The following is a 24,405-nucleotide window of genomic DNA, read 5'->3' as shown; positions in this document are numbered from 1 at the left end:
AAGGTGAGATTAAATAAAACCTGAATGTAACTTTTACCTAAATGAAGATTTAGGCACATGAAGTCCTTCAAAGCCATTTCCATGGCTGGACTGCGTCCATGCTTGGTTATATTATGACCCAAGTGTCCTGGATCTTGGAGCTGGTTGGTAGCTATCTGACATGCAAATGACTCTGTTAGACTACTGACACGATGCCAAGTAATTCTGGCCCTGGAGGTGTTTGGACTGGTGTTGCTACCAAAAGTGAAGCCAGGGTGGATGCTAATACCCTATCGGCTACACAGGAAAGTCATCCAGCCTCAAACGTCCCAAGTTGAGAAGCTCTGTGTTGGTTCAAGGGCCTAAGAGCTTACTTTAGGAGTTTTCCTAAAGAAGAGAATCATAGCCTCCCAGTCTCCTTGCCCCACCCTGCCTGGATCCTTGCTTACCCGAAATTCCTCTTTAATTTGGCTTGAGTTTGTCTGTGGGTCCAGTTTGTTCATGTCATAATACAGAGACCTGACTTGGGAAGCAGGGATGGAGGTGTCTCCACAAAGACAGGCTTCCAGAATCGCATCATGGATAAAGACGTATTGCTCCTGAAGAGGCAAGACGGACTCAGTTAGTGACGGGGAGAACTGAAGATGAACCCAGAGGGCCAGAGACGGAGGGGACAGTGTTGTCACCAAGCTGACAGGCACAGTGCATTCACAACAGAGAAGCAAGCATTATGAGACCCTTGTGCCAGGGGACTGGGTTGTCCAGTGTCATAGCGTGTTCCCGATAGTTGGCATGCCATCTGGTTGAGACTAGGGGGAAGATGAAAGCTAGCTTTATGAAGAAAATTCCACAGACAACCAGTTAGAGCAGGTGGGATGGTAGCTAAAATACCTCTCTAATTCTGATCCCATGAATTTGGAGCTCAAATTCAGACAAGGAGTGAGCATGATTTTGGTTGATGTTGCAAGAATTTCCTAATCAAGTTCACAATATAAAAATGGTCCAGGGAAACTCAACTGTGTTCCAGAGACAGTTGTAACTGTTAGGCACAACTTATTTTGAACCATTAATTAATGGTTCTAGTTCTGATAATTTTCAAAGCTCTGATAAGTGTAGAATATAGCTCTTATACGTGCATACAGTCAATAGTTAAAAGATGGGTTCTCTAGGACTGCGTGTGTAGCCCCATGATGTACAGCTTGTCTCACAGGTGCAAGCCCCTGGATTTGGTCCCCATCACCACATCAATAAACACGTGTAAAAATTATTCCTCTAATTGTGCCTTGGCAGAGATTCTCCCAAGAATTAATTAAGTTTCAGCATCTTTATTATTGATCTTCAATTATATGAAATATTAAAGGCTTTCTTATCATTAATTTCTATAAATAGCATTCTGGAAAAAGGAAGATTAAGTGAGAGGATGGCCATTTCAATACTTGATCAATTGTTAAAGCATTAAATGTAAAAAGTTAATCACCATTATGTTTTGAAATATGCTCCTAGTCTAAAGAGAAGAGACACCGAAGGAGCCCTTTTGACTTCTGGCATTCTTATGATTGTTGAAGTCCCCACACGGTTTGTAAGCTTTTGTGTGTAAATCTGCACATAAGGCTCTTCCTTTGTTCTTTAGTCTGCTTCAGGAGCTGTCCTCATGGGCCCTAGATTCCAGGCCCTAGGTCAACTTCTTGATATATCTCACATTTCAACTTTAAGTGTTACTAATTGGTACAGAACACCCCATATTGGGCAAAGTCCCATGATGCCAGGTGGCAGGGAGAACTTTTTCTAGCTAGGAGGCTGGTGTCGAATGGGGAAGATTACCCTGAAGTGGCCTGGCACACACCTCGCTATTCTCAGGAACTGTCTTGCTCTGCTTCTCAGCTAATTTAAAAGACAGACTGAACAGGAGCAATGTTGGAACCTCGAATGCTTAATGTAGAAGCTCTTCTGGTCCCTTGGCACAGACAATTGTGTGAATGTAGGTTGATGGCTACAGATTCCTGTACCGGAAAACTCTTGGCACCAGAATCCATAACTTGAAAAGTCCCTTTTGGTTTGTTTTTGAATGATCAAACAAAAGAAGGAAAGAAGGAGGGGGGTTGCACAGAGGAATCATTAGTGGCAGGTACAGCACTTTTCTCCTAGGGAATTTGGTAGAAATAGTTGGCACACTTCTTTTGCCCAAGGAGGTGGATATGCAGGACAGACACCACCGGGGACTAAGCTGTGGGATGAAGGGCCAGGTGCAGTACCTCTGTCTGCACCATGTTGACTCTCCTGGACCGAAGCTCTCTGACACAGTTGTAGATGTCCACCACTCCTTCCCTTTCCGCCATGTCCAGCATGATGTCAATGACGATGAAGCAGCCCGTCCTTCCTGCTCCAGCACTGTGCGGAGAGCGGAGTCTGTCAGCCAAGGGGAAGGGCCACCGCAAGGCTTCTAGTTTCTTAAGCATCAACCTCATTCACTTATAGAATGGATGAGGTTTCTAGAATCTCCATGAAACCCCATACCCAGAACCAGTTCACCTTGCATCCATGAGGAAGCACTGGGGAGCTCTCCTTACCTGCAGTGTACCACCAGTGGGCCTGCATTGGGTGGGCTCTTGGATTTGACCTGCCGGACAAATCCCAGCAGGCCAGTGGCGTGGTAGGGGACGCCGTGGTCTGGCCAGCCGGTGAAGTGAAACTGTCTGATCTCTCGGATTTCGTGAATGCCTCTCTGCAGTCCATGGTCAGCCACAGCAGCAGGGGAGAACAAAGGAAAGGAAAGGATAAGCTAGTATAAGCAGGGATACAAAGCTTCTGTGAGCGAGTGTACGGCTGGGGAAGACGGGCCTTTGTAGCTGTACCATGCAATCTGGTAGGCTTAGGACATGACGTTGTTTATAGGTGTGAAAGGGGAGGTGGTGTCTGTGGGACATGCTAATTGACACATGCAATTCTGGAGATGAATGGGTCTCTCTGGTTCTTCGGAAGTCCTTTTGTACAAAGCAGACTGTTAAAAGCTGTTTACTGGCAGCTATTGGAATGTTAAGACCCTTGTCCTGGCTCCAGGTGCTCACATGGAGCCCGTACACTGTCAGGGGTTGGAACATGTTCGCCGAAAGAATCAACTAGAACTCTTTTCCAATATGTTTTCATCTGTGGCTCAGTTAGGTCGCTTTTGTTTAAGCACATGTGTAGCCCATTCATTCAGATGCTAGCAATTCTGTGACTATAAACACTTCAAGTGCTGAGGCTGCCAGAGCTATGGGAATATGAAGGTGCCTCATCCTGTCTTCAAGTGGGCATTTTCTCTGTGGAAAAATGTGTGTCAGAAACCATGAGAGTCAAGAAGCACTTTTACTGGGATTCTCTGACCAGTGAATGGAAGGCGGGGCACTGCCTGATACTGAGCTGAAAGGGGTAAAAGGAAAAAGACTTTATGTTTATTTTGGCTTTTAATTTGTTCTTCTTAACCTTTTAAAAGGATTACTTATTTTTATATGTGTGAGTGTTTTGTCTGCATGCAGGCAAGTGCGTGGTGTGCATGCCTGGTGCTCACAGAGGTTCAGAACAGGGAACTGAGTCTCCTGGAACTGGAGCTAAGGACAGTTGTAAACCACTATGTGGTATTACTGTGCACATGTGTGTGCAGCTACTCAGGCACATGCACAGGCACACAGGTATGGAGGACCCATACACATGTGTAGGCACACATGTATGGAGGACTCACACACATGTGTAGGCACACATGTATGGAGGGAGGCCAGACAGGGATGCTGGGCATTTCCCTTCATTGTTACTTTCCATGTGTTTTCTCACTGAGCCTGAACCTGATGGTTCAGATCCTGTGGACAGCCAGTGAGCTCCCAGGATCCACCTCTCCTTGTTCTCTGAATATTGTGGTGGTAGGCTCACACTTTTATATGGATGCTGGGGATCTCAACTCAGGTCTGCTTGCTTTCACAGCAAGCTGCTTTACCCACTGAGCCATCTCCCAACACCAAGGTATATTTGAAAAAACAAAAATTACTTTTGAAACCAAGGCTACAAGTAAATCTGGGATCCACTGGCTACACTGTCCTCACATCAGTCCTTGCTTCTGTTTTATTACATTTTACAGATGAACACGCCTGGACCTTACCAGATTCTCTACCAACCATCCCCAAATGTTTCGTAAATGAAGAATAAATTCCCTATTGTTATGAGCTTGGAAAGGCTGGGAGAGGGAAGAAAGTCCGGAATTTAGAATAAGACTCATTTGCTATTTGCTATCAGTGTGTTAATATATCTTTCACACAATGGCATACCAATGCCAAAACTCCATCGCCTGTGAAAATGCTACTGTCTACTCAAGTTTGAGTAGTAAAGAGGCAAGTAGACGGGGACTCACAGTGCAACGAACTAACCAGGCTCCAGGGGACCAGAATAATGGCCCGAGTTAGTTAAGAGGCAAATTTTCCCATCACTGAAGATAACATTTGGCCAGCTCCAAAGACCCCATTAGAAGACAGGCAAGTCACTCTCAGCCTTCCAACGCTTAGAGCGCTCGCTCCCCTGGAATTACGCTCAGTGATTTCACCAGTGATGAGCTTGACCTGATGAGCCAACATCCTGTGACTCAGAACAGCTTTGGCAATAAATGCTTATGTCCTCCAGGTGGGAGGGGGAGGAGATTTTTATATGCTCAGTTTCAGGCCCAGAGTGACACCCATCATGAGATCCGACTGATTTTCATAGCAAGGAGCATGTTAGCTTTAGGTATCCTGAAAGCCTGTTCCCTGAATGAAGCTCTACCTTCTCATCTTGTCATTACTGTCAAGATTAGCAGAGAAAGTTACTTTGGACACAAAATTCCTTCTTGTACATGAACAACTGAGTCTCCTGGGGGGAAATGGAGAAGCAACCAGCAATTGCAGGGCAAGCATTTCCCAGCTGGATGTTAATTACATCATTTCCTTAGTTTTCATTAGAAAAGCATTAATGCTGCATAAAAAAGTATAAATCATTTAATGTTTTCATGCAGTATAATGGGAGGGGAGACTCTACATCAGACCACTGTGCCTATCTCAACATGGGCTTATTCTATGTCTGGGTAATGACTGGCTGAATCATGAAGTATGCATCTGTCTTTGAGACAGGGGATATTATTCCTCTTGCTGTCTCAAAGTCTCAGGGTTGCTTGTAGGCATAGAGGATAGGCTGGTCACTTCCAGCTTCAATTATGCCAAGGCAGACGAGGTCTGTGGGAACCTTGGAGTTGCCATGTCAGTGTGATGGGTATTACATGCTAAATAAAACCATTAGGTATGTGGGAAAGAGAAAAAGACCATCAGATGCAAACTAGGGATTTATCAACCCCAGGTTACGGCTATCTGGTTGCTTTGCACAAGAGCCCAAATCTATTTTCTCACCTTTAGGTCCCTTGTTACATCCTGCTTCCAAAACAGAATTGCAAGAACCCAAAGCCTGTATCTAACCACTTCTTTTCGTTTCTTTTTTAATGAGAAAGTTTCAAAGCCTGCGAAGTGTTCTACAGAAGTTAAATGGCAGGGTTTTCTTTCTTAAAGACTTCAATTTCCCTGTCTGAAAATCATTAACAGGTCTCCTCCCTACGTAATCTCCTCACGGGTTGCCTCTTGTTGAAATACCTGGGTGTCTGAGGAACACTTCTGTGCAGCTGGAAACGTAGCAGGCACAGTAAAAGGTTAAAAACCGAGCAGAGAAACAAACCGACCCTTGCTTTAACAACCAAGATGCATTTTCAGCTTATTAGAGAGCTGACTACTGTTCAAAGAACTTCATGTTTAAGCAGTGGCTTAGGAAAAAAATACCCAGGGTCTTTTATTACTGCCTGTTCTAATGCAGTTATTTATGAGTGCTCTTGCCAAGAGCCATACAGAAATCTTGCAAGTGCTGTTCTCGCAGTCCTGCCCGAGAAGGGAAAAAAAAAAAAAAAAAAAAAAAAAAAAAAAAAAAAAAAAAAAAAAAAAATCAACATCAAAGTGTGAGGTTTAGAACTCGAAGAATTGAGCCAAACAGAACTTTATATTCTTTGAAGTTTCCAAGCCTCCCTCTTGCTTATAAAGAGAGAGAGAGTGAGAGAGAGAGAGAGAGAGAGAGAGAGAGAGAAGGAGGGAGAGAGAGGGAGGGAGGCTATAGGAGAAAGAAGCTAAATAGTATGAGAAACAGATTAAGTAAAGTAAAGCCTTCTTGGCTTTGGGAGTCTTGTTGTAAATTTGGGTTTTCAAACTAGGAATGGTAGTTCCAGTCATCAGTGTGAATTAGACAATAGGCAGATCCTGTAATTTCCTTATTCCCCAGAGATTCCCCTGTTATTCTAAAATGTGCATTTAGATACAGTGACCATATAGAATCAGGAGAAGAAAGCCAGGAGCTAAGAGGCCAGCAGTCAGGCATAACCCAGCCCTGGAAGGGGTCTGCTGCCACTGGCTGAATGAGCACAGACCGAATTCATGATAAATTGGTAATTTCAGAGTAGCAGCTGTGCAGGTCTGCGTTGTGGGCCTCTGAGGGGTAGAGTGTCTCTCAGTCACCTCCACCTTCCCCACAGCGTACCTGTGGCACTCCTCTGGACGGACTGCAGTTTGCTTCACCTCCGGCCCCTCCCTATGTCAGCAGAAAGAGGGGGACAAGGAGAGTCCCTGTTATGGCCTACAGTGCTTCCCGGAGAAGCAGCCCTATCCATGCGTATGGGATGAGGTGGGACAGATTCGATGCACGGCATTTGCCCAGGGCTGAGAGCAAAGTGTGAGTCAACATGGAGGAGGTGCTGGCTCATGCAAGAGTGCCTGTGACTCATGGCGATCCCTCATGTGGGGCTTCCAGGGAGATCTCTGCCACCCTGAGGACCTTTCAGTCTCTTTTGGACTTTGGGCCTTAGAAAGCCTGAAGGGGCTGAGGGATTCCAGGAGCACTGTGGACCAGAATGCTGTCTCAGCCCTTATGTCAACTCAGTTTCGGGAGACGCAAGTGGATGTTCAACAGGGGTCAGACACACTTATCAAGCTGGGATGGCATCTCTCTAAATGTAGAAAACTTTGCTTTGTGAATCAAGAAAGAGAAAGGGGCAAAGATGAGACAGCTTAAAATAAAAATAGTGCGGTAGACGTTGTCTTTGGGCTGAGTCGGAAAGTATAGATTGCTGTGAAATGGGAATGGTTTGCATCAAGGATGGAGCTGAGCTGTTATGGAATCAGAGGGCGAGACGCAGCCTTGGAAAACTACCGGAGCCTACCTGCGTCCGGGCCTGGTCCTAGATAAGCTGACGAGGCTACTGCAGCTCGCTCCGGCTTTCACACTTACCTTTTCCACGGCAAACGTTCTTATCACATATTCTGCCAGCAGCTCTGTATCTATCAGAGTGACTTTAATGTCTTTATAGATCTCCGTGTCATCTGGCCAGTATTTACAGCATTTCACCTGCAAGGAATACAAAGGAGATTATGGGTTTAGCTTTCTATTTAGTTCCTTCAGTGAGGGGGCCAAACTGTGACTTACAGGATAAACTTGCACACACAAGTTAGCAACATACCCCAAAGCAAGTTTGTCTGTTGTTGCTTTTAGCACCACCTACCTAGTCATTATCCTGTTATAGTAAACCTTCATTTCCTATCCTTCCCTACTTAGGAAATGGCCTGGAAGAATAAACCGTAGAGGAAGTTTGCACATTTTAGTTTTCTTGACTCTTAAGTTTCAGAAAGTGACTAAGGGTTTTTTTGAGGATGGAAGAGAAAAACCGATTCAACACTAAAGATGGAATGAGTCTGCCTGGAGGGTAGAGGAGCTTGCTAACTAACTCTGCACCAGACTCAGAGGCTCTTGATATTGGTGCTTATGGTTGTGAGGGATAGTCTGTCTCTTTACAATTAGTTTCAGAACTATTTAGAACACAGATTAGAGAGTTTTGTCCTGACCCCCTCGGACATCCATGTCATTACACACTCTGTTCACGCGTGTCACTCCCTCCTGCTTTGGGGCTGGTTTCCTTCCTGACCCCGCTAGTGCCCTTTCTGCTTCTATTAGATGCATTTCTTTGTCTTCTCTACTTTCTGCCTCCTTTAAGATCTCCTGCTGCTGCTTTATTTCTTTCTACTTCTCCCTACCCTCTCATACACATATACATCACATACATATACTAATATACATATACAATGTGTGGTTGCAAATCTAAGCTTCACATATATGAGAAAGCATGGAATTTGTCTTTCTGAGTCTAGCTCATTTCACTTGACACAATGCTCCCTCCAAATGAAATGACTTCATTTTTCTGTATGGCCATATAAAACTCCATCATCTCTCTGAAATGCCTCCCCCACGCAATTTCTGTGTCCTATACATTTCCTCTGACACAATCTAAGTTTGGGCTCTGGGGTCTTCTTGCAGGAATGTTCTACACAGACAAGATCTAGACGCCACCTCCTAAGTAGAACTCCCCCCACCCCAGCCCCAACTCTGACTTGTACTGTCTCATGATTGCTGCTTTCCAGCTCTGTCTGTCTCATCTGGGGTGTAAGTGACTTAAAACATTTGGCGGAAACTTGCATTTTCAGTCTAATCTACAATCATGTTCAAGGACAAGCATTTAACCTAATCCTAAAAGAGACTGTAATCCAAAACCATTCTGTCTGTTTAGAATGGCCTCTCAACCATTTCTTTCCAGGCGATGTCTCCCCTATTCTTTAATGCATATGTTAGATGCTAAAACCCCACTCTTACCCACTCCCACTGCTACCCAAGACTTTTATCCACAGGTATGAACTCTCACTGATTCCCAAGGAGCATATTTGGTAGCAAGGATGAGATCCTTCAAACACCTGGTTATTGTCAGCCAGTGTTTGGAAAGGGGTTATTTTGCTTATTTCTCAGATCCTTGCAGCAGTTGGAGGTCATGCCCTATACATGATAAATATGCAGGGGCTACACAGGGCTGTATTTCATGCAGACAGACGTAGGACCAGTGTAAGAAGGCAAATCCAAGACTGGGAAGTATTTCAGGAAGGATTATGGGCTAAGAAGACCTTTCAGAAGGCAAACATCTAATCACACTAATTAGTCACACTAATGTTTATAATGTGGATTGTGGCTGGCTAGGACTCTAGCTGCCTCTAAATGTTTGAAACATTCTGCGAGTTCAAGATAATCCTTATTAAACTTCGTTGACAATATACAAGTTAACGTTTGAGGCAAGTGGAGCGGGGACCACAATGGGCTTGATCCCATGCTGTTTTAAATCTCATTGGGAACCTCCTTACATGACCTTTGCCTAGAAACGCTGTCTGTGACATTACTAGAAGATGTTACCTATAGTATCTCAGAAATATATGTCATGAATACCCAAATAATATCTAAAATACCCAAGATTCAAAGAGACCAGCAATTATTTTGTAGATGCCAAGTCTGTCTGATCAGATGGTATATATGCAGAGGTCTCTAACTTGAGGGTGGCCATGATTTCATTTATAGAATGTCCATGGTGGTTAACAGGGGTGCTTATGTAATGCACAGTGGATTCTCCTTTACTGTCCGTGTCTTAAGTTATGAAACCAGAAGGTAGTGGGTAAAGCTACAAATTCAGTATGAATGTGTGATTTTAAAATGGAGTAACTCAGTGTAACACATGTAAGAGTATTTCTGTGGAAAGCACAATAGAACAATATAACACACACACACACACACACACACACACACACACACACACACACACACGGTGCACCTCCAACCTGTGTTATACCAGGAATCTTTAACCTAATAAACCCCACTTATCTGGTGTATCCTAGTTGACAAACTACAGGTGCAGTAGGTATAGAACAGTTTGTTGTATGGTTGCCTATTCATCTACTTTAGACTCTGCCTGGGAATTTTTAATAAACATGAATGTGGGGCCTTCAAGGCCTTGGGGTCAAGGAGCTAAAGCCTGCCAGCATGGACTGAGGGTCAGAGTTTCTCCTCTGGACAGTCTCCATATGCCAGTCCCTACTGCATCTGAAATCTGACCCAGTTTTACTGCACAGTTTTCCAGAGCTCTGTGACTAGTGAGATGCAGTGGGATGCCTCCATGTGTAGGCAGGTGGCAGGAACTTCTATGCTAGATCATGTTCAGTTCCTGAGAAGCTCCAAAGTCAAGGGCTTCTACTACAGCCACAGTGGTGGTGAACAGGTGCATCCGCTCTCCCGGCAAAGGACAGTGGCCTCCTCTGAAATGCACGGTCGGGAGCTGGCCCGGAACCATTAGGGTGATTTAATCCAGAGGCAGCTAAGAAAACAGAAGCATAAAGATACTTCCTTCCAGAAAGATTCCTCAAATCTTATACACCAGCACCTGTCAGGGCAGGTCTAGAAAAGGCAGAGGGACCATTTAGAATCCAGTTTTTTCCAACTCGTCTCCCAGAGTATCTTGAAATGGTTTGCCACATCTGTTTCAGCCTACTAAAAATCCTTCTAAATTGAGCTCTTCTAAGTATCTTTTTAACTGCTTGGATCTGTGTCAAGTTATTATTTTGCTTGAAGAAAAAGGAACAGGAAAGAAAACATATTTCATTAGGGATGACGACTTTGTACAACTGCAGCATGAGAGTCTGGTGGCTACCTCCTGGCTCTGACTCTGCATACAGAGATGTTGAAACCAAAGTGTTTTGAGGCACCTGCTGGATCCCCAGCCTCACACAACCCAATGCTCCTGTTTGATCCTGTGCCAAGCCAGCTGTCTTCTGTAGCCCGAGGGTATTTGCCCAGCATCTAGTAGAGGCCTTGCCTCCCACGCATCTTCATCATGTATGGCAACAGCCTCCAGCATAGAAATGAGGCCACTTCCAGGGTCCTCTGATTACTTTGGTGCCCTATGCAGATTCTATCAGGCCATTAATCAAACAGAGGGCACTGGGCCTTACTGCCTACTCATTACCATACTTGGCTGCAGGAGAGATGTAGTCTGTACACCCAAGGGGTTGTTAACTTTGGCTCTAAAATTCACTAACTTAAAACACAGAAAGCATTAGACTGTGAGGCTCTTGAACTTACTGGGAAGACATCTTTAAGTAGAGTCATTTTTAATTCACAGTTTGTGATAATCTCATGTTTATTGAGGTCATAATATCACTGGGAGTAGAGCAACTTCCCCCGGCCCTGGGAGTACATCATCCTGACCTTGAGTGCATCCTGACATGGTTATATTAAGAGTTCTAAACTCTAGCACATATCAGAACTCCTTGCGGCAATTCTCAACAAATTCCGAGGGTCTGAAGAATTGGCACTTTCAACAAGCTCCCTGGCCTGTAGCCCATACTGGCCGGAGGAACTTCTGGAGCCCAACCAGACAGCAGAATCTGGTTGATATGAGTTGGAAGAGGGCCTTGCAACTTGCTTATGCAACCTCAGGTTCTTCATCTGTCAAGAAGGGATGATGACAATTCTTGCCCAGAGTGTCTTAAGATGAAGTTATTGGTTTTAAATTTGCCGACACATTAGAATCAGCTGGAAGGTTTATTTAAAAAGACCCCAAATCCCAGGTCACATTTCTCAATTTCTATCTCTGGATTTCTGTGCTGGGACAGAAGAAACTGTAATTTCCTGAAGCTTCCCATGTGATCCCACGTGTAGATGAGTCTGGAAATCACAAGATACGATGCAATAAACAGGTCTAGCCAAGTGTCCAGTTGACTTAAGACCTCAAAAATGATAATCCTTCTTAAGTAATGAGTTTAAACTCTGGATTCTAGGTGACAATAAGAGTTTGTGGAGCCTGGGAAGATGAGGCAGAGTGTTTAGTAAGAGAAGGAGAGAGGTCTTGAGCAGTGACAGCCTTGGTTTACGATGAGAGGAAAATGAGGCGAAGCTTCTGTGCCGCTTCTGTTCTTTCCTGTAAACAATTCTCCTCAGAAACAAGATGATGACACAGAGGAGAAAGGCTGGCCTGTCCAGTCTCCTACTGTATGGCTTGGATGTACTTCCAACTGGAATTAGGGAGAAAGATGATTCTGTATTCTTGGGCGGCAATTTAAAGCAAACAACTGGAGTCACAGATAGTTTACAAACCCATTTGCAAGGTCACTGCAGCTTCCGTACAGAGAGCCCTTCCTTCCACCAGGAAGCCTTCCAAACGTTCATTTGGTTTGAGTGAGATGTTCTTGGAATTGTATCCTCACATAGAAGCTTAGGGAGCAAAGTGGTTTGCATGAGCCCAGGCTAGCCTCTTTGCTTCTAGTTCCCTCTACGAAGAAGGCAAGGCGAGGGTAGATAATGAACTCCCTGGGCAGCCAGGCCTCAAGTCAAACTGTAAGGCTGTGTGGGAGTGTAGACCTCAGGGAGCCAGTGGCTTTCTCAGGTTTTGTTAGGGTTTGGCTTCAGGAGCAGATACAAAGTAGGAAGTCTAAAGTGATTTTAGCTGTCCTGTCTAGGGGAGGCAAGAGGAGTGGGGAAGGAGGAGAGTATATTCTGAAGCCATTGTTGACTTTTCCCATAGAAAAAGCTGCTAACCTCTGCTCATGCCTCTCATCTGGCTTTTCCATGTATAATATAAGGTCCCTCCTCCCCTCTTCTTTCTCTTCCTTCTCTTATTTGAGGCAAGGTCATACGATGTAGTCCAGGGTGTCTTAGAATCTGCCATGTAGTTCAGGCTGGCCTCAAACTCATCATGCTCCTGAGTGCTGGGATTATGGGCAGGAGCCTTTAGGCCCAGCTAAGATCATGGCTAGGCTATAGACATATACATGCAAGTCTCATTTGATCACTGTTCATCCTAAAACATTTCACATATACTGATAAGGTCAGTCTACTTAGATATAAGTATATAAGGAACATGGGCTGGCTACTTCCTTCCAGACCTGATTCACGTAGCCACCAGGTAATGGGGCACTTGAAGGCTTCAAGAATAGACAGTAAATCAAGCATTCACAAGGAGTGCATATAGAGTTTTAGTTTGAGGGAAGAACTGTATAACATAAAGAAATTTCCTTTTCATCCACTAGGGCTTCTGTGTAAAGGCACCATGGCCTACCCCTGGTTTTCTATCTGGCTCTTCTCTTGTAATTGTTCAGTTGACTATGGATCCAGAGAACAGCAGAAGCCAGCTTTAGTAGGCATTCAAGAAACACTCCCATTCTGACTGCTTTCTTATGTGACTGTTCAAGAAAGGGGGCTTTGGCATTTAGCAATTCCCCCAGTTCAAGTTCTGGCCAAGGAGGGAGCTTACCATCCCCAAGCTCAGTAAAAACATGTCACACACTCTGAATATACCTTAAAGAAACATCTCACACACCTTCTGAGCAATATCACCATTATTAGCATATAAACTCAGGCTCCAAAGTACATTAGTGAGGTATCTTCTTAGAGCGGCACATGGTAAATCTCTGTACATAGTCATCACCTTAACGAGTTCATATTTTAGATTTGTGATCTAGTGCAAGTCACAGGCCTGTTCTGGCTGTTTCTGTATGTGCTGGTGGACACTAGATCATGTGGTGGATAAAATGTTCCCAACTACTAAATGGGAACTTAAAGCAAACGGCTGGAGTTACAAAGACAGTTTGCAAACATTCATTTGCAAGGTCAATGTGGCTTCCATACAGAGAGCCCTTTCTGGTTTGTGTGAGAGAGAAATAATCCGCAAGGGCCCAAGCTGGTCTCTTTCATCCTAGTTCCTTCTGTGAGGAAGGCAGAGCATGCCACTGTACATTAATTCTGCAGAGTCTAGATTACCATCCATATTTTACAAATATCTAAATTGAACTGATTGATAGAGAGATGCAAAGGCTTTCGAGATCAGCATTTCAACTTTGCATCCCCAGTGTGGCAAAGCTCTTAGCTAATGTCTTAGTTTAGGGCATGGAATTTCCAGATCATTCTCTTTTACTATTTGGATAGTCTTAAAGCCAGAGACGAGCAGAATCCTGGCTACGTCTTTCGGCAGACACAGAGGAATGAGATATGATTGTAACATTCATGAGAAGACATGTACAATCAGAAATCTAACTTGAGGCAGATCACAAGGCAAGCTCAGTGATCAAAAGCACTTTCCCTTTGGGAATTTTATGCCTTTGGGTTAAAAAGCCAAGCTTCATTTACTAGCTGTGATGTTGGGCAAGTTATTTAACCTCTTGGAGGTTTCACTTGTTTGTAGAAGGAGTGTGATAAAAAATGTTGCTATGAATGTCATTTTTGTATTTAGAATAAGACTGGTACAATTGAATGTTTGCTAAAAATTTCTAAATGAAACGGCAATGGGGGATCAGAAGGTAAGTGTTAATTCTAAGGGAAGAAATCTGAACCTTCCCAGGGTATCACACTATTAGTGAACCTGACAAGAAAGGATGCTGTTTCCAGCGGTGGATGGGGAGGGTCAGGTGGTATAGGTGGAAGAAGTTGTCAGAAGACATCTACAGAAAGCCTGTGTTCAGTCTTCAAGTCTTTGTTGGATAGGGCCTGGGAAGGTGGGGTCCTTTGATGGCACAATCACAGTCTCAGTTCAGGATGGCCAGCTGTTTCTGATGGTGCTGGGATAAAAAGTATGTATTTAAGAAGACTGGGGTACAGGAGTGCATTGCTGCAGTCCCGGCATTTTGAAGTTGCCTGCTTCCTTTGTACACATAATCAGTGACTTGCCCTGAGGCATGCAGCAGCCAAGCCAGCTTCCACGCCAGGGAGAAATATTGAGTGCAAGGCATGTGCAGTAGCTGGGAGGCTAAGAGGGCAAGTTGGGCATGGGGACTTAGGGGAAACTGAGTGCACAGTGAGTGAGGGCTCAGGCAGCTCTGTCACTGTGAAGAGATGCCAACAGCATCAGGCCTAGGGTGACTGGTGAAAGAATACAACTCAAAGGTGCCGAGTGAGATCAGGGACCTAGATTTTCTGTGTGTTCCATGTTACTATTTTCTGAGTGTTCCACATGGCTTTTCTAGTTTAATCAAATATTCTTCAAACACAACAACACACACACACACACACACACACACACACACACACACACACACACACAAACCCCCATGGACATATATGCCATTCCTTCTAAGTAGGTTTAACTTTTAAGGTTAATAGATAAAATAATAATTTTTAGAACCTCTTAAAAATAAACATTTAACTCTTTCACAGTGTGCTACCAGGAAAAGGGCCCTATGAAGCAGGCACTGGGGGTTGGGACTTGCTCTAGCTGGGTACAGAAGGCTGGCCACATGACTTTGTATGAGTCAGGAAGCCACCCTGGATATGTTTTTTGACTTGAAAAATAGCACACTAGACTTTTTGTTGTTAATATTATCCCAGGTCCTAGAGTAACCCAATTATCTACTTCTAGAGTTGGTTCTTTGGGAGGCATGGGTGTCAGATGTGGAGCCTCTGGAGTTGAGATCTGGGTGAGCATTTAGTAACTATATGTCTGGAAGCTTTATTTGCTATCCAGGAAATGAAGCAATAGTCATATCTATTTCATAGATACTGAGGATCTGAAGACCCTCCTTATGGGCTGCCTCATGAATGTCCATGGACTGGTGGTGGTCACTATGGTGCTGCTGGCTTCCATCAGGGCAACATCTCTGTGATAGTGGCGGGGCTTCTCCCAGTGTAGAGCTCCATAGGCCCCAAGTATTGTAACATTATTATTACTCACACTCTGAGCTAGGACTCAGAAGAGTGAACTCTAATTCCAGATGTCTTAATCTTGGTGGAATTCTTCTGGGGTATTCTGAGGCGGATACTTGCCCCAGGGAATCTCTCAAGGGAGGTAAATAACTTTTAGCGTAAAGGCAGAAAGCCAGATTCTACCCAAGGCCTGGTCAAGCTTTTCCAATGCCCTCTCTTTGAGTTGTGACAATCCATGCTAAACAGCCCCAGAGGGGTAGGAAAAACATGGTGACAGAAACATGCAGCTTGCCATTCTTGACTAATGATCATATGAGCTTTCTAAGAATGGAAAGTATGTGACTCAATTGTTTGAATAGATTAAAATATCTATGAGTTCACTGTTGGTTTTAGATCATCCAACATCAGAAACGGTGTAATAGTGAGTTAAGGAACACTTTCTTATTCAGTAATATAGAAAGATCTGGCTAGGCCTGGTGGTAAAGGCATGTAATCCTAGAACTTTGAAGGCTGAGGTAGGAAGACTGTGAGTTCTAAAGCTAATTTAGGCTATAGAGTAACATGGCAAGATCTTGTCTTAAAAAAGGAGAGAGAGAGAGAGAGAGAGAGAGAGAGAGAGAGAGAGAGAGAGAACAAACAGATGAGGGTCAGTATCTGAACTCTTGCCTGTGTGAATGAGGGGCAGGGTTTGACTGCTTATGCAGAAAAAGAGAGGATAGAGGGAAAGGCATTATGACTTTAGACACTTCTATTTTTGCAAAGCAGACAGCCCAAGACTCATGGGTATAAATCCAGCATCCAGTTCTGTAGCAGAGACTCTCCTGCCTCTTCAGCTTCTTTGCAGAGTTCCAACAAAGTCATTGCCCTGGTCTTGTCTGTGCTTCTTTACAGTAATACCCAGCAAATAGTCCACTGAAATCCTGGCATCCAACTTGTTTGTTTCCTACCCTCATGACTAATGTAACCAGGGCACTTCTATAATCCAGCAGTGCCCCAAGGTGCTTAGATAATGTCACTCCAATGCACCCTGCTCAATCCAGAGGTTTACAAGTCTGTAATGCAGGGAAGAACTACACTTTTCCTGTTAGGTGGAAGGGAGTAGTGTGGATTGTATGGCAATGGCATGACTGAAAACTGTGGCAAAGGAATGGGACAGTAGCTATAGCCACAAGTTGTTGTCCCTGCCTGGTCTTATACACAGGGCAGATACTGCCAGAGAAAAGTTCTAAGATAATGAATTATCTTTGCCTGCAGCCTACTTATTTGTTCTATAAACAGGGGAACTCGAAATACTGTTGTTTTGCCATATTGTTATAGGAAGACCATCAAACTGTTCACTGCACAATTCTGCTTCTCTGCTTCTCTGGTCTGATCCTCCCTGGAGGCCCCAGCTTACTCATGTATTTACTTGGCCAGATAACCCTAAGCCTCAGGAGAAAAGCAGGGTCAGGGGCTTAGAGGATTAGGTAAGCAGAGGTGGTAAATGGAGAGGGGAGAAAGAATCTTGCCTTGGAGTGAGCACACTATTTACTACTTGTCAAGACAGTCCAAGGTTGGGTGTTGCCCAAAGCATGTGACTCAGTGCTCATGGGAGCAGGAGCGAGGTGGCCATTTTCCTATGTTATGTGCAGCGACAGTGTTAAGAATCTACAGTTGTGTCTAAGCAGGTACAAGTAGGATTGGGGCTGGTGATAAAAGCTTCAGGACTGTCATGCGTTTGTCCGGGGAACATTTGTCTGTCTGCTGTATGTGTAACCCTGACAACCTCCCAGGCACTTTACAATAACAGAGGCAGATGATTGTGTACACATATCTCTGCGACAAGAGAAGACAAAGGGAGAGGTGGCATGGCCAGCCAGGAGAGGACACAGCCCAGCCCTGTTAGACAGCAAATCAACTAGGAGCCAATGACTCCATGACTGGGCAGGAGGTTGTCAAAGAGCAGGTCTGTATTCAGCTTGCTGGAGACCTGAATAACAATAAACACTTGTTATTCAGACCCACAGATGTGCTTTGATCTGCAATATCCTGCCACTGTGGTGCTAGGAGATGGCTGGCAAAAAGGTGTCAGGCACATGTGAGCATGTTGGGAAGTGTTTGATTTGCGATTCATTGGTATTTGAGAAAAATCTTTCTCCCTTTTTAAAGGGACATAAATGATTAGGCTGAATTGCTGAGAACTGAACACAAAGGGTTAATAGGGTGGGCTAAATGCAGTTATATTTCTGTCAGGTCTAATCCAGCAGCAGTGAACTTCGCTCACATCCTCAAGTGGTCTGTTGTATGCACATGTGTGACTTTAAAAGAAGGGTACACCAAAGAAGAGGAGGTCCAGGAAAAGAAGTGGTGAATGGAAATACCCCTGCATGAAGCGTGCTTTTTGTAGCAGCTAACACATGCTCCCCCAAACAGCTCTGACTTCTTTCACTGTGCCCAGTCTTTTGGATTCAGGGAAGAAATCACATGGCCCTTCTTTTAGACTCCTGTGGCTGGCGGTGAGGGTCTTCTGCATAGCTGTAACACCACCATCCATAATTGGATTGTAAATATCTTAAAAGTTTGTCTCTTCTACGTTTTGGCCCACAGCAGGTCAGAGGTCACCCACTAGAGCTGTTATTTAAATAGGGGGGTGGGGGGGGGGGACATGTGAGAAGCCTGTTAGGTGACTTTATCATTGTGTGACCACATGAACATAGACTGTAGGGGCTGCTGCTCTGTATTCTGATCTGGCCTATATTGTTCATAGGCCATAGGCCTGGGAGTGCTACAGGCAGCTGTACCACAAGGAGAATCATCTGTGTACACAAACATATCTAAGCACAGAAAAGGAAGGGGTAAAATACCAGGTTAGGTTCTGCAGAGATGGTTCAGCCAGTAATATACAAGCATGGAAACCTGACTTCAGATTTCTAGCATCTACAGAAAGTCTGCATACGAGAGCATGTTACTGGATTGTTGGGTTGGGGGTTGTTGCCTAGAGAGACAGGCAGATCTCTAGAGCTCAGTGGCCAGCCAGTTCAGTGGGAGACCCTGTTTCAAAAATAAGACGGAGAGCAAGCAATCAAGGAAGATGCCTGATATTGACCTCTGGCCAGCCACACACACACATGGACACATGCATGTAACAAATACACACAACACTATAGGACTCTTCTAGCCCTATTGGAGTTATACATGTCATCTGTGTGGTCTGAATTGTCGCTCTGTGAGGAGTTTAAGATTCTAATACTAGTTAGCAGAAGGAGGCAGGAGGTAAAGACATAAGACTGGTCCCATCTTCCCTATAGGAAATTTATTAGTGCTCTACTCAGCTCATAGGGAATTCAGAAGAGAGGGACCATGGCCTTCATGCAGAGCAGACAGCAGCAGTTTGCCATTCCCTGAAATGTAAAGAACACTTCTGAAACTAATGTTAAGGTGTGTGTGTGTGTGTGTGCATGCGTGTGTATGCATGCATATGTTCACTTGTGTGCAAGTATGCATGTGTATATGATGGGGAAGTTGAAAGTTGTGAGTGTGCCCTTGTGAGTGTAAACAGGTTATTTTTGCATATGTTTATTTGAATTATATCAGATTAACATGTACAAAAGTTAGGATTAACATTCCAGATAACCAGTATATTATAAAGCTTTATGATTTGAAGTTATAAAATGTAGTGCTTTAGTGCTTAATTTAAAATACTTGGTAAGGCTTTGGTTAGATTCAAGGACAGTTTTATGGTTTTCTCTTTGCTTTGTCAGAGTATGTGTTTCTTCTTCTTTCACAAGTCTCAAAACTGTGAAAGAAGTTAGTTCAAACTAACTTAGCAATCAATCAAGAGTTTCCCAGTCACAGGAAGCTTTATAATTGAACCAGTTTCTTCATTTCCTTTTCTCTAAGGTTTGCCTTTCAAGTACTCAGATTTCCTGCTCGAACTGGGCCAATGGGACATGGATGACAGTTCTCTAAGAATTATGCATTTTAGATTTTAAAATACCACCCCTATTTTTGTGCATGGGAATAGACTTCTTCTTGCCCAGGGAAGTCTCCATGGGGTGTGTGAGCATGTGGGGGCTCTTTGATAAGTGGCCAGGAAATCCTCCCAAGGCTCAGCACTCTCTCTCTCTGGAACCCCTTCCTCCTGCACTCTGGAAGCTGCCCTGAGGCTTCAGACCTCTGAGCAAAGAAAGGCAGTGTGCTTGGAGGGGAGGGTGGGTTTGCTGTGCTGGGTGACATACAGCAGTGGCTTGTCACGACTATCCATCTTGTGTCAGGAACATCTCCCAACAAGAGTTTATGTTATCAGATAATTTTCAAAAGGAGGTTTTGAGAAAAAACCTGAGAAAAGCTGAGACAGACCCTCTTCTATGGTCTGCATAAATCAAAACACAGCTCCCCATGGGCAAAGATTGTCTCATTGGGACAATGGTCATACCTCAACATTCCATGCCAGGTCTTCCCCACAATTGCCATGTAAAGTATAGGAGGAGTGGGATGGCTGCCTCTCCCCTTGTCAGGTCTTCAGATTGAATTGTTTTCTCTTAAGGGTCTAGACCCCAGATTTTCCCTCCCAGCTGGTACTAGGAGAGTGCTGGTGAGTGCTGTGGGGTTGTGTGGATAGTGCCCAGGTGTGTTTGTTATCCTAAGTGGGTCTTCTTAGTCAGAATGGGACAACCAGTAACAACAGCATCTTCACATAAATGCAGGATTTGAGAATTGGTTAATTTTCTTTCTCTTCAAGGCTATGAAACTCAAGCTTAGAGATGAGCACCTGCTGGTTCCACCTTTGCCTCCAAATGCTTTTGACTTTGGATTCACAATCACACCCCACTTGACAGGGTTTGGATATAAAATTTTTCCCACAGGCTCATGTGTTTGAGTTATTTGGTCCCTAGCTAGCAGCTGTGTTTTGGGAGTTGCTGACTCCTGGGAGAAGGGCCTTAGATGGAGGGAGGAGGCCTCTAGGGGACAGGAGATGAGGTTTCGAGCCAGGAACCACTTCTTGTCTCAGTTCTGTCTCTACATTCGGATCAGACACTAGCAAGCACCACATACTCTTCCACCAGGGCGGAGAGCTTCTCCTGAGACCATGCCTCATCACCCATGATGGATTATACCCTCCAATGCGAAGGCAGGTTGGCTGTTGGTAGTCTCAGGATTCCAGCCACCTGCCTCTGGCAACCAGTCTTGTTTAGGTTTTCTCCCTCCTCATCCTCTCCCCAGAACAAGGGAAGGCAGGCCCCTGCTTCAGGCAGCTCTCCTCGTAGCTCTTTCTAAAACAGCCCTTTGCCCAGTGTCCCCTAGCCTCTCACCATGCTTGTGTTCCTTTTGTTACTCTGTAAACAGGTCTTCCTGGAGATGATACTGGTACTGCCTTGAGACTATGTGCTGTGTTTGGCTACATTCATTTAAGTGTAACCACGCCCACCACTTCTCTGCAGACACAGAGAAAACCATGTCATTCCAATGTAAGATTATAAGGTCCCAGCATAGATTGGCACTCTGCCTCCCCATTCCCTCAGCACACTGTATGTCCACTCCAAGATTTCCAACCCTCCCTCTTTCCAGATTTTTCCCCTCAATAGACTGTCAGAGTTTTATAGCCATGTCACTCTCTCCCCTCTATAGCTAAGTGTCCGACAGTTTTTACCTCAGTTTACAGATCCCCTTTACTTCACTGTGGCTGAGTCCGCAGGGCAGGCTCTGTGGTCAGCATCTGCAGTGAATGTGCTCCTTTTGTTACTGCTAGCTTTGTCAACTTGGTGTACCCTAGAATGACCCCAAGAGGGTCAGTGAGGGATTGTCATTGAGTTGGCCCACAGGTATTTCTGTCGGGGACTGTCTAAATTAGACTGACAGGTGTGAGAAGATCCATCCTACTGTAGACAGACCCGTGCATAGGAAGTAACAGGACAGAGAAACCAAGGTGGGCACAAGCAAGCCAACAAAGTGAGCATGCATGCATTCATTTCTGCCCATTCATTTCTATGGCTGTGATATGACTAGCTGTTCAATGTTCCTGCCTGTGACTTCCTGCAATGATGGACCATAAGCTGGAATTGTAAACTCACACAAACCCTTTCTCTCCCATGTTGCTTTTTGCCATCATGTTTTATCCCAGAATGAAAAGAAGATGCATTTCATGTACACATCCTTCACCATGAATTCTTGATATCCTTACATGGAGAGAGATTTCTTCCCTGTGGGGTGACTTGTCCATTAAAGGCTATCCTGGTTTGCTTTCTATTGCTGTGATAGTCATCATGACCAAAAACAACTTGTGGAAGAAAAGATTTATTTGGCTCACATCTCCAACCACAGTCTCTCATTGAGGGAAATCACCTGAGACACTCAAGAAATGAGAGGCAGGAACTGAAGCAGAGGCCATGGAGGAATGATGCTTACTGGTTTGCATCCTATGGCTTGCACAACTTGCCTTTTTGCACAATCCTGGACTACTTGCCCAGTAGTTGTACTACCTACAGTGGGCTGGGTCTGCCCACATTAATCATTAATCAAGAAAATGTCCCTCAGACTTGCCTACAGGCCAATCTGATGGAGACATCTTAATAGAGATTACCTCTTTCCAGATGGCCCTAGCTTGTATCGAGTTGACAAAACCCCCTAATCAGCACAGAGTATCTGGGCACAGGGAAGGTAGTAAACCATCCCTGGGGACCTGGATGCTCTACTTCGTCTTTGTGATCTTGAGCATAAAGAAGGGGGAGCAGTGTTCATCATCTTTGCATAGTTATCCCACCACACTCTCTGGCTCCCTACCCTCTGGATATGCTGTGTTCATTCCTGTCTGTCTGCAAGCTTCACTTTCCACATTAGCATTGAGATCCTGGCATCCTTCCAATAAATTCCTCTTTGACTTTAATTAGCTAGAACTGATCTCTATTGCACATGGCCTAACAACCCTGATAGGCCTTCCGCTGAAGAGGGAGAAGTAGTCTAGGGTACTCTCTTGTCAAGTTCTTGGCTGTTTTTTTCTGGTTTTAAGTGGCTGTCTTTGCATAATCTCCAATGGTCCTTCCTCATGCAAAACCCTTGGGGGCTTTTGATAGCAAGATGTTGAAACACCATTCTAGAAGTGCACATTCATCTCTCTGTGACAAAGCCTCAGCTCTCTCTGTCAATATGGAGCACATCTAGAGTGTGCCTGCTGCATGTTGTGCCCCCAACTCCCATCCTTCCTTTTTTGGATATGTGCTGTCCCACACTCAGTGCAGGCCCTGCACACTCCAGGAACATTGCTTGTAGCCTTAGCTTCAGGTCCAGATGAGCCCCCACCCCCGCCCCCTTGTATGAATCCCACATCACTCTGTGAAACCATTGTTACTGGGTTTAATCATGTTACCAGATTCCCGTTCCAGTGCCCAAGGACACAGTTTACCTTTGCAGCCTCAGCCTGTGGTGACTGTTCACACCATCTCTACACAGCCTATTCTGGATCACTGGAGCAAGCTCTCATTTTGTCTGTGGTTTTCTTTCGTCAGTTCTTTCCTTTCTTCTAATTTTTATTTGCTGTCTCCAATGGCTTCTTTTCACATTCCCATTTCTGCTTATGCTAAATGCCTTCACTCAAACACCCGCCGGAGTTTAATCCCCAAAGTCTTATGCTAACAGTATTACAAGGACAGTGAGTGAACACCACTAAAGGTCTTAGAGATGGAATCTCTGGGACGTAATCAGTGTGAATTATGTCTTCAGGGTAGATATTGTGTGTTTGAATTTCAGTGATTTAGAATGAATGAGGGAGAGAGACTCTTAGTGTTTCCCACCATGATGTGGTGGGGGCCCTTGCAAGACTCTGAACAGTGTTGTTGAGACAATTCCAGAGCTGTGGAGTTTAATCAGCCTCTTTGTATTGTAAAGTAGATTTCCCAGGTACTTTATTATAGTAATGAAAAACAGACTAATATACCATCTGATCACTGAACACAGCCATCCATGTATGTGTATGTGTGCACTCCTGTACTAATTAGTATAATCATTGTTTTGACACGTCTTAGATCGTGCCTTGTCTTCTCATCTTGATATTCACATCTAGCTTAAAGATGAGGGTTAGAAAAGGCACAGCAGATGGCGGCAAATAAAAAAGAGATCTCAGATTTTGCAACACCTTCATCTTACCTCTTTCCTGAGACTTTCTCAAGTTTTTTTTTTTTCATTCAGCTTCTCAAACTCCACATACTGAAACAGCCATTCAGCCCTCTCTTTAAATCTTCAGCCCTTTCTTGGAGGAAGGGGTGAGGTAGGAAGGGATTTGGTAGGTACTTGGTTAATAGCCTTCACATTAACTCTCCAAGTCACAAAGCCAGAGACCTGGGTTCATATCCAAGTTCTCATCTTTCCTTAATAGTACCTGTTCCCAATAATATCTAAACTGTGATCTCCCATAAACATGCTATCACTAGCCATACCCGCTTCTTGATGAGCCTGCTCTCTAGTGAAGAGCCCAAGGCTCCTCTCTAGCCACTTTTCAGTGATTACCATAGTCACTCTTTTCCTTGTCTTTCTCCCTCCCTTGTTGCCTTCTTCTTGCCTATGTCATCCTGGCTGGTCATGGATCCTCCTGACTGAGTAGCTGGGACAACAGGTATACTCTACTGTGTCAAGTCGGAACTGTGCTTCTACAACGCTAACCAGAACAACTGATTTACTTCCTCAATGGCTTCCAGTAAGACAGACATTCTCCTTTTACCTCTCTACATTGCAGACCCCTTTCAACAAGCTCAGAACTAGTTTCAGGATCAGTCACCATCTACTCTAAAATAGATGCGCCAGGCCGTGGTTTTCTCTTCCCGTCACCAACTCTCCTTTCTGTGGCTTTCCTTCCTTGTTTTGCCAAAATGATTTGTGTCC

At 44.5% G+C, this 24,405-nt stretch overlaps 1 protein-coding gene across 4 annotated transcripts in view; it reads right to left on the bottom strand.

The window, feature by feature from the left end:
- Positions 1 to 24,405, bottom strand: part of Ptprm (protein tyrosine phosphatase receptor type M) — a 799,636-nt gene that overhangs the window by 21,080 nt on the left and 754,151 nt on the right. For 2 of the 4 annotated variants that reach the window (XM_076917595.1, XM_076917597.1), the window contains 5 exons: positions 7,291 to 7,407; positions 6,544 to 6,594; positions 2,547 to 2,701; positions 2,232 to 2,367; positions 429 to 578 (listed from right to left, as the gene is read on the bottom strand). In XM_076917595.1, coding sequence (XP_076773710.1) covers positions 429 to 578; positions 2,232 to 2,367; positions 2,547 to 2,701; positions 6,544 to 6,594; positions 7,291 to 7,407 — 609 coding nt within the window. The remainder of the gene's footprint in view (positions 1 to 428; positions 579 to 2,231; positions 2,368 to 2,546; positions 2,702 to 6,543; positions 6,595 to 7,290; positions 7,408 to 24,405) is intronic. The other 2 variants (XM_076917596.1, XM_076917598.1) reach the window with 1 other exon arrangement.

Source organism: Arvicanthis niloticus, chromosome 21 (assembly GCF_011762505.2).
Source record: "Arvicanthis niloticus isolate mArvNil1 chromosome 21, mArvNil1.pat.X, whole genome shotgun sequence".
Taxonomy (NCBI): domain Eukaryota; kingdom Metazoa; phylum Chordata; class Mammalia; order Rodentia; family Muridae; genus Arvicanthis; species Arvicanthis niloticus.
Note: the sequence above shows the minus strand (reverse complement) of the source record. Positions and strands in the feature narration are given on the sequence as shown.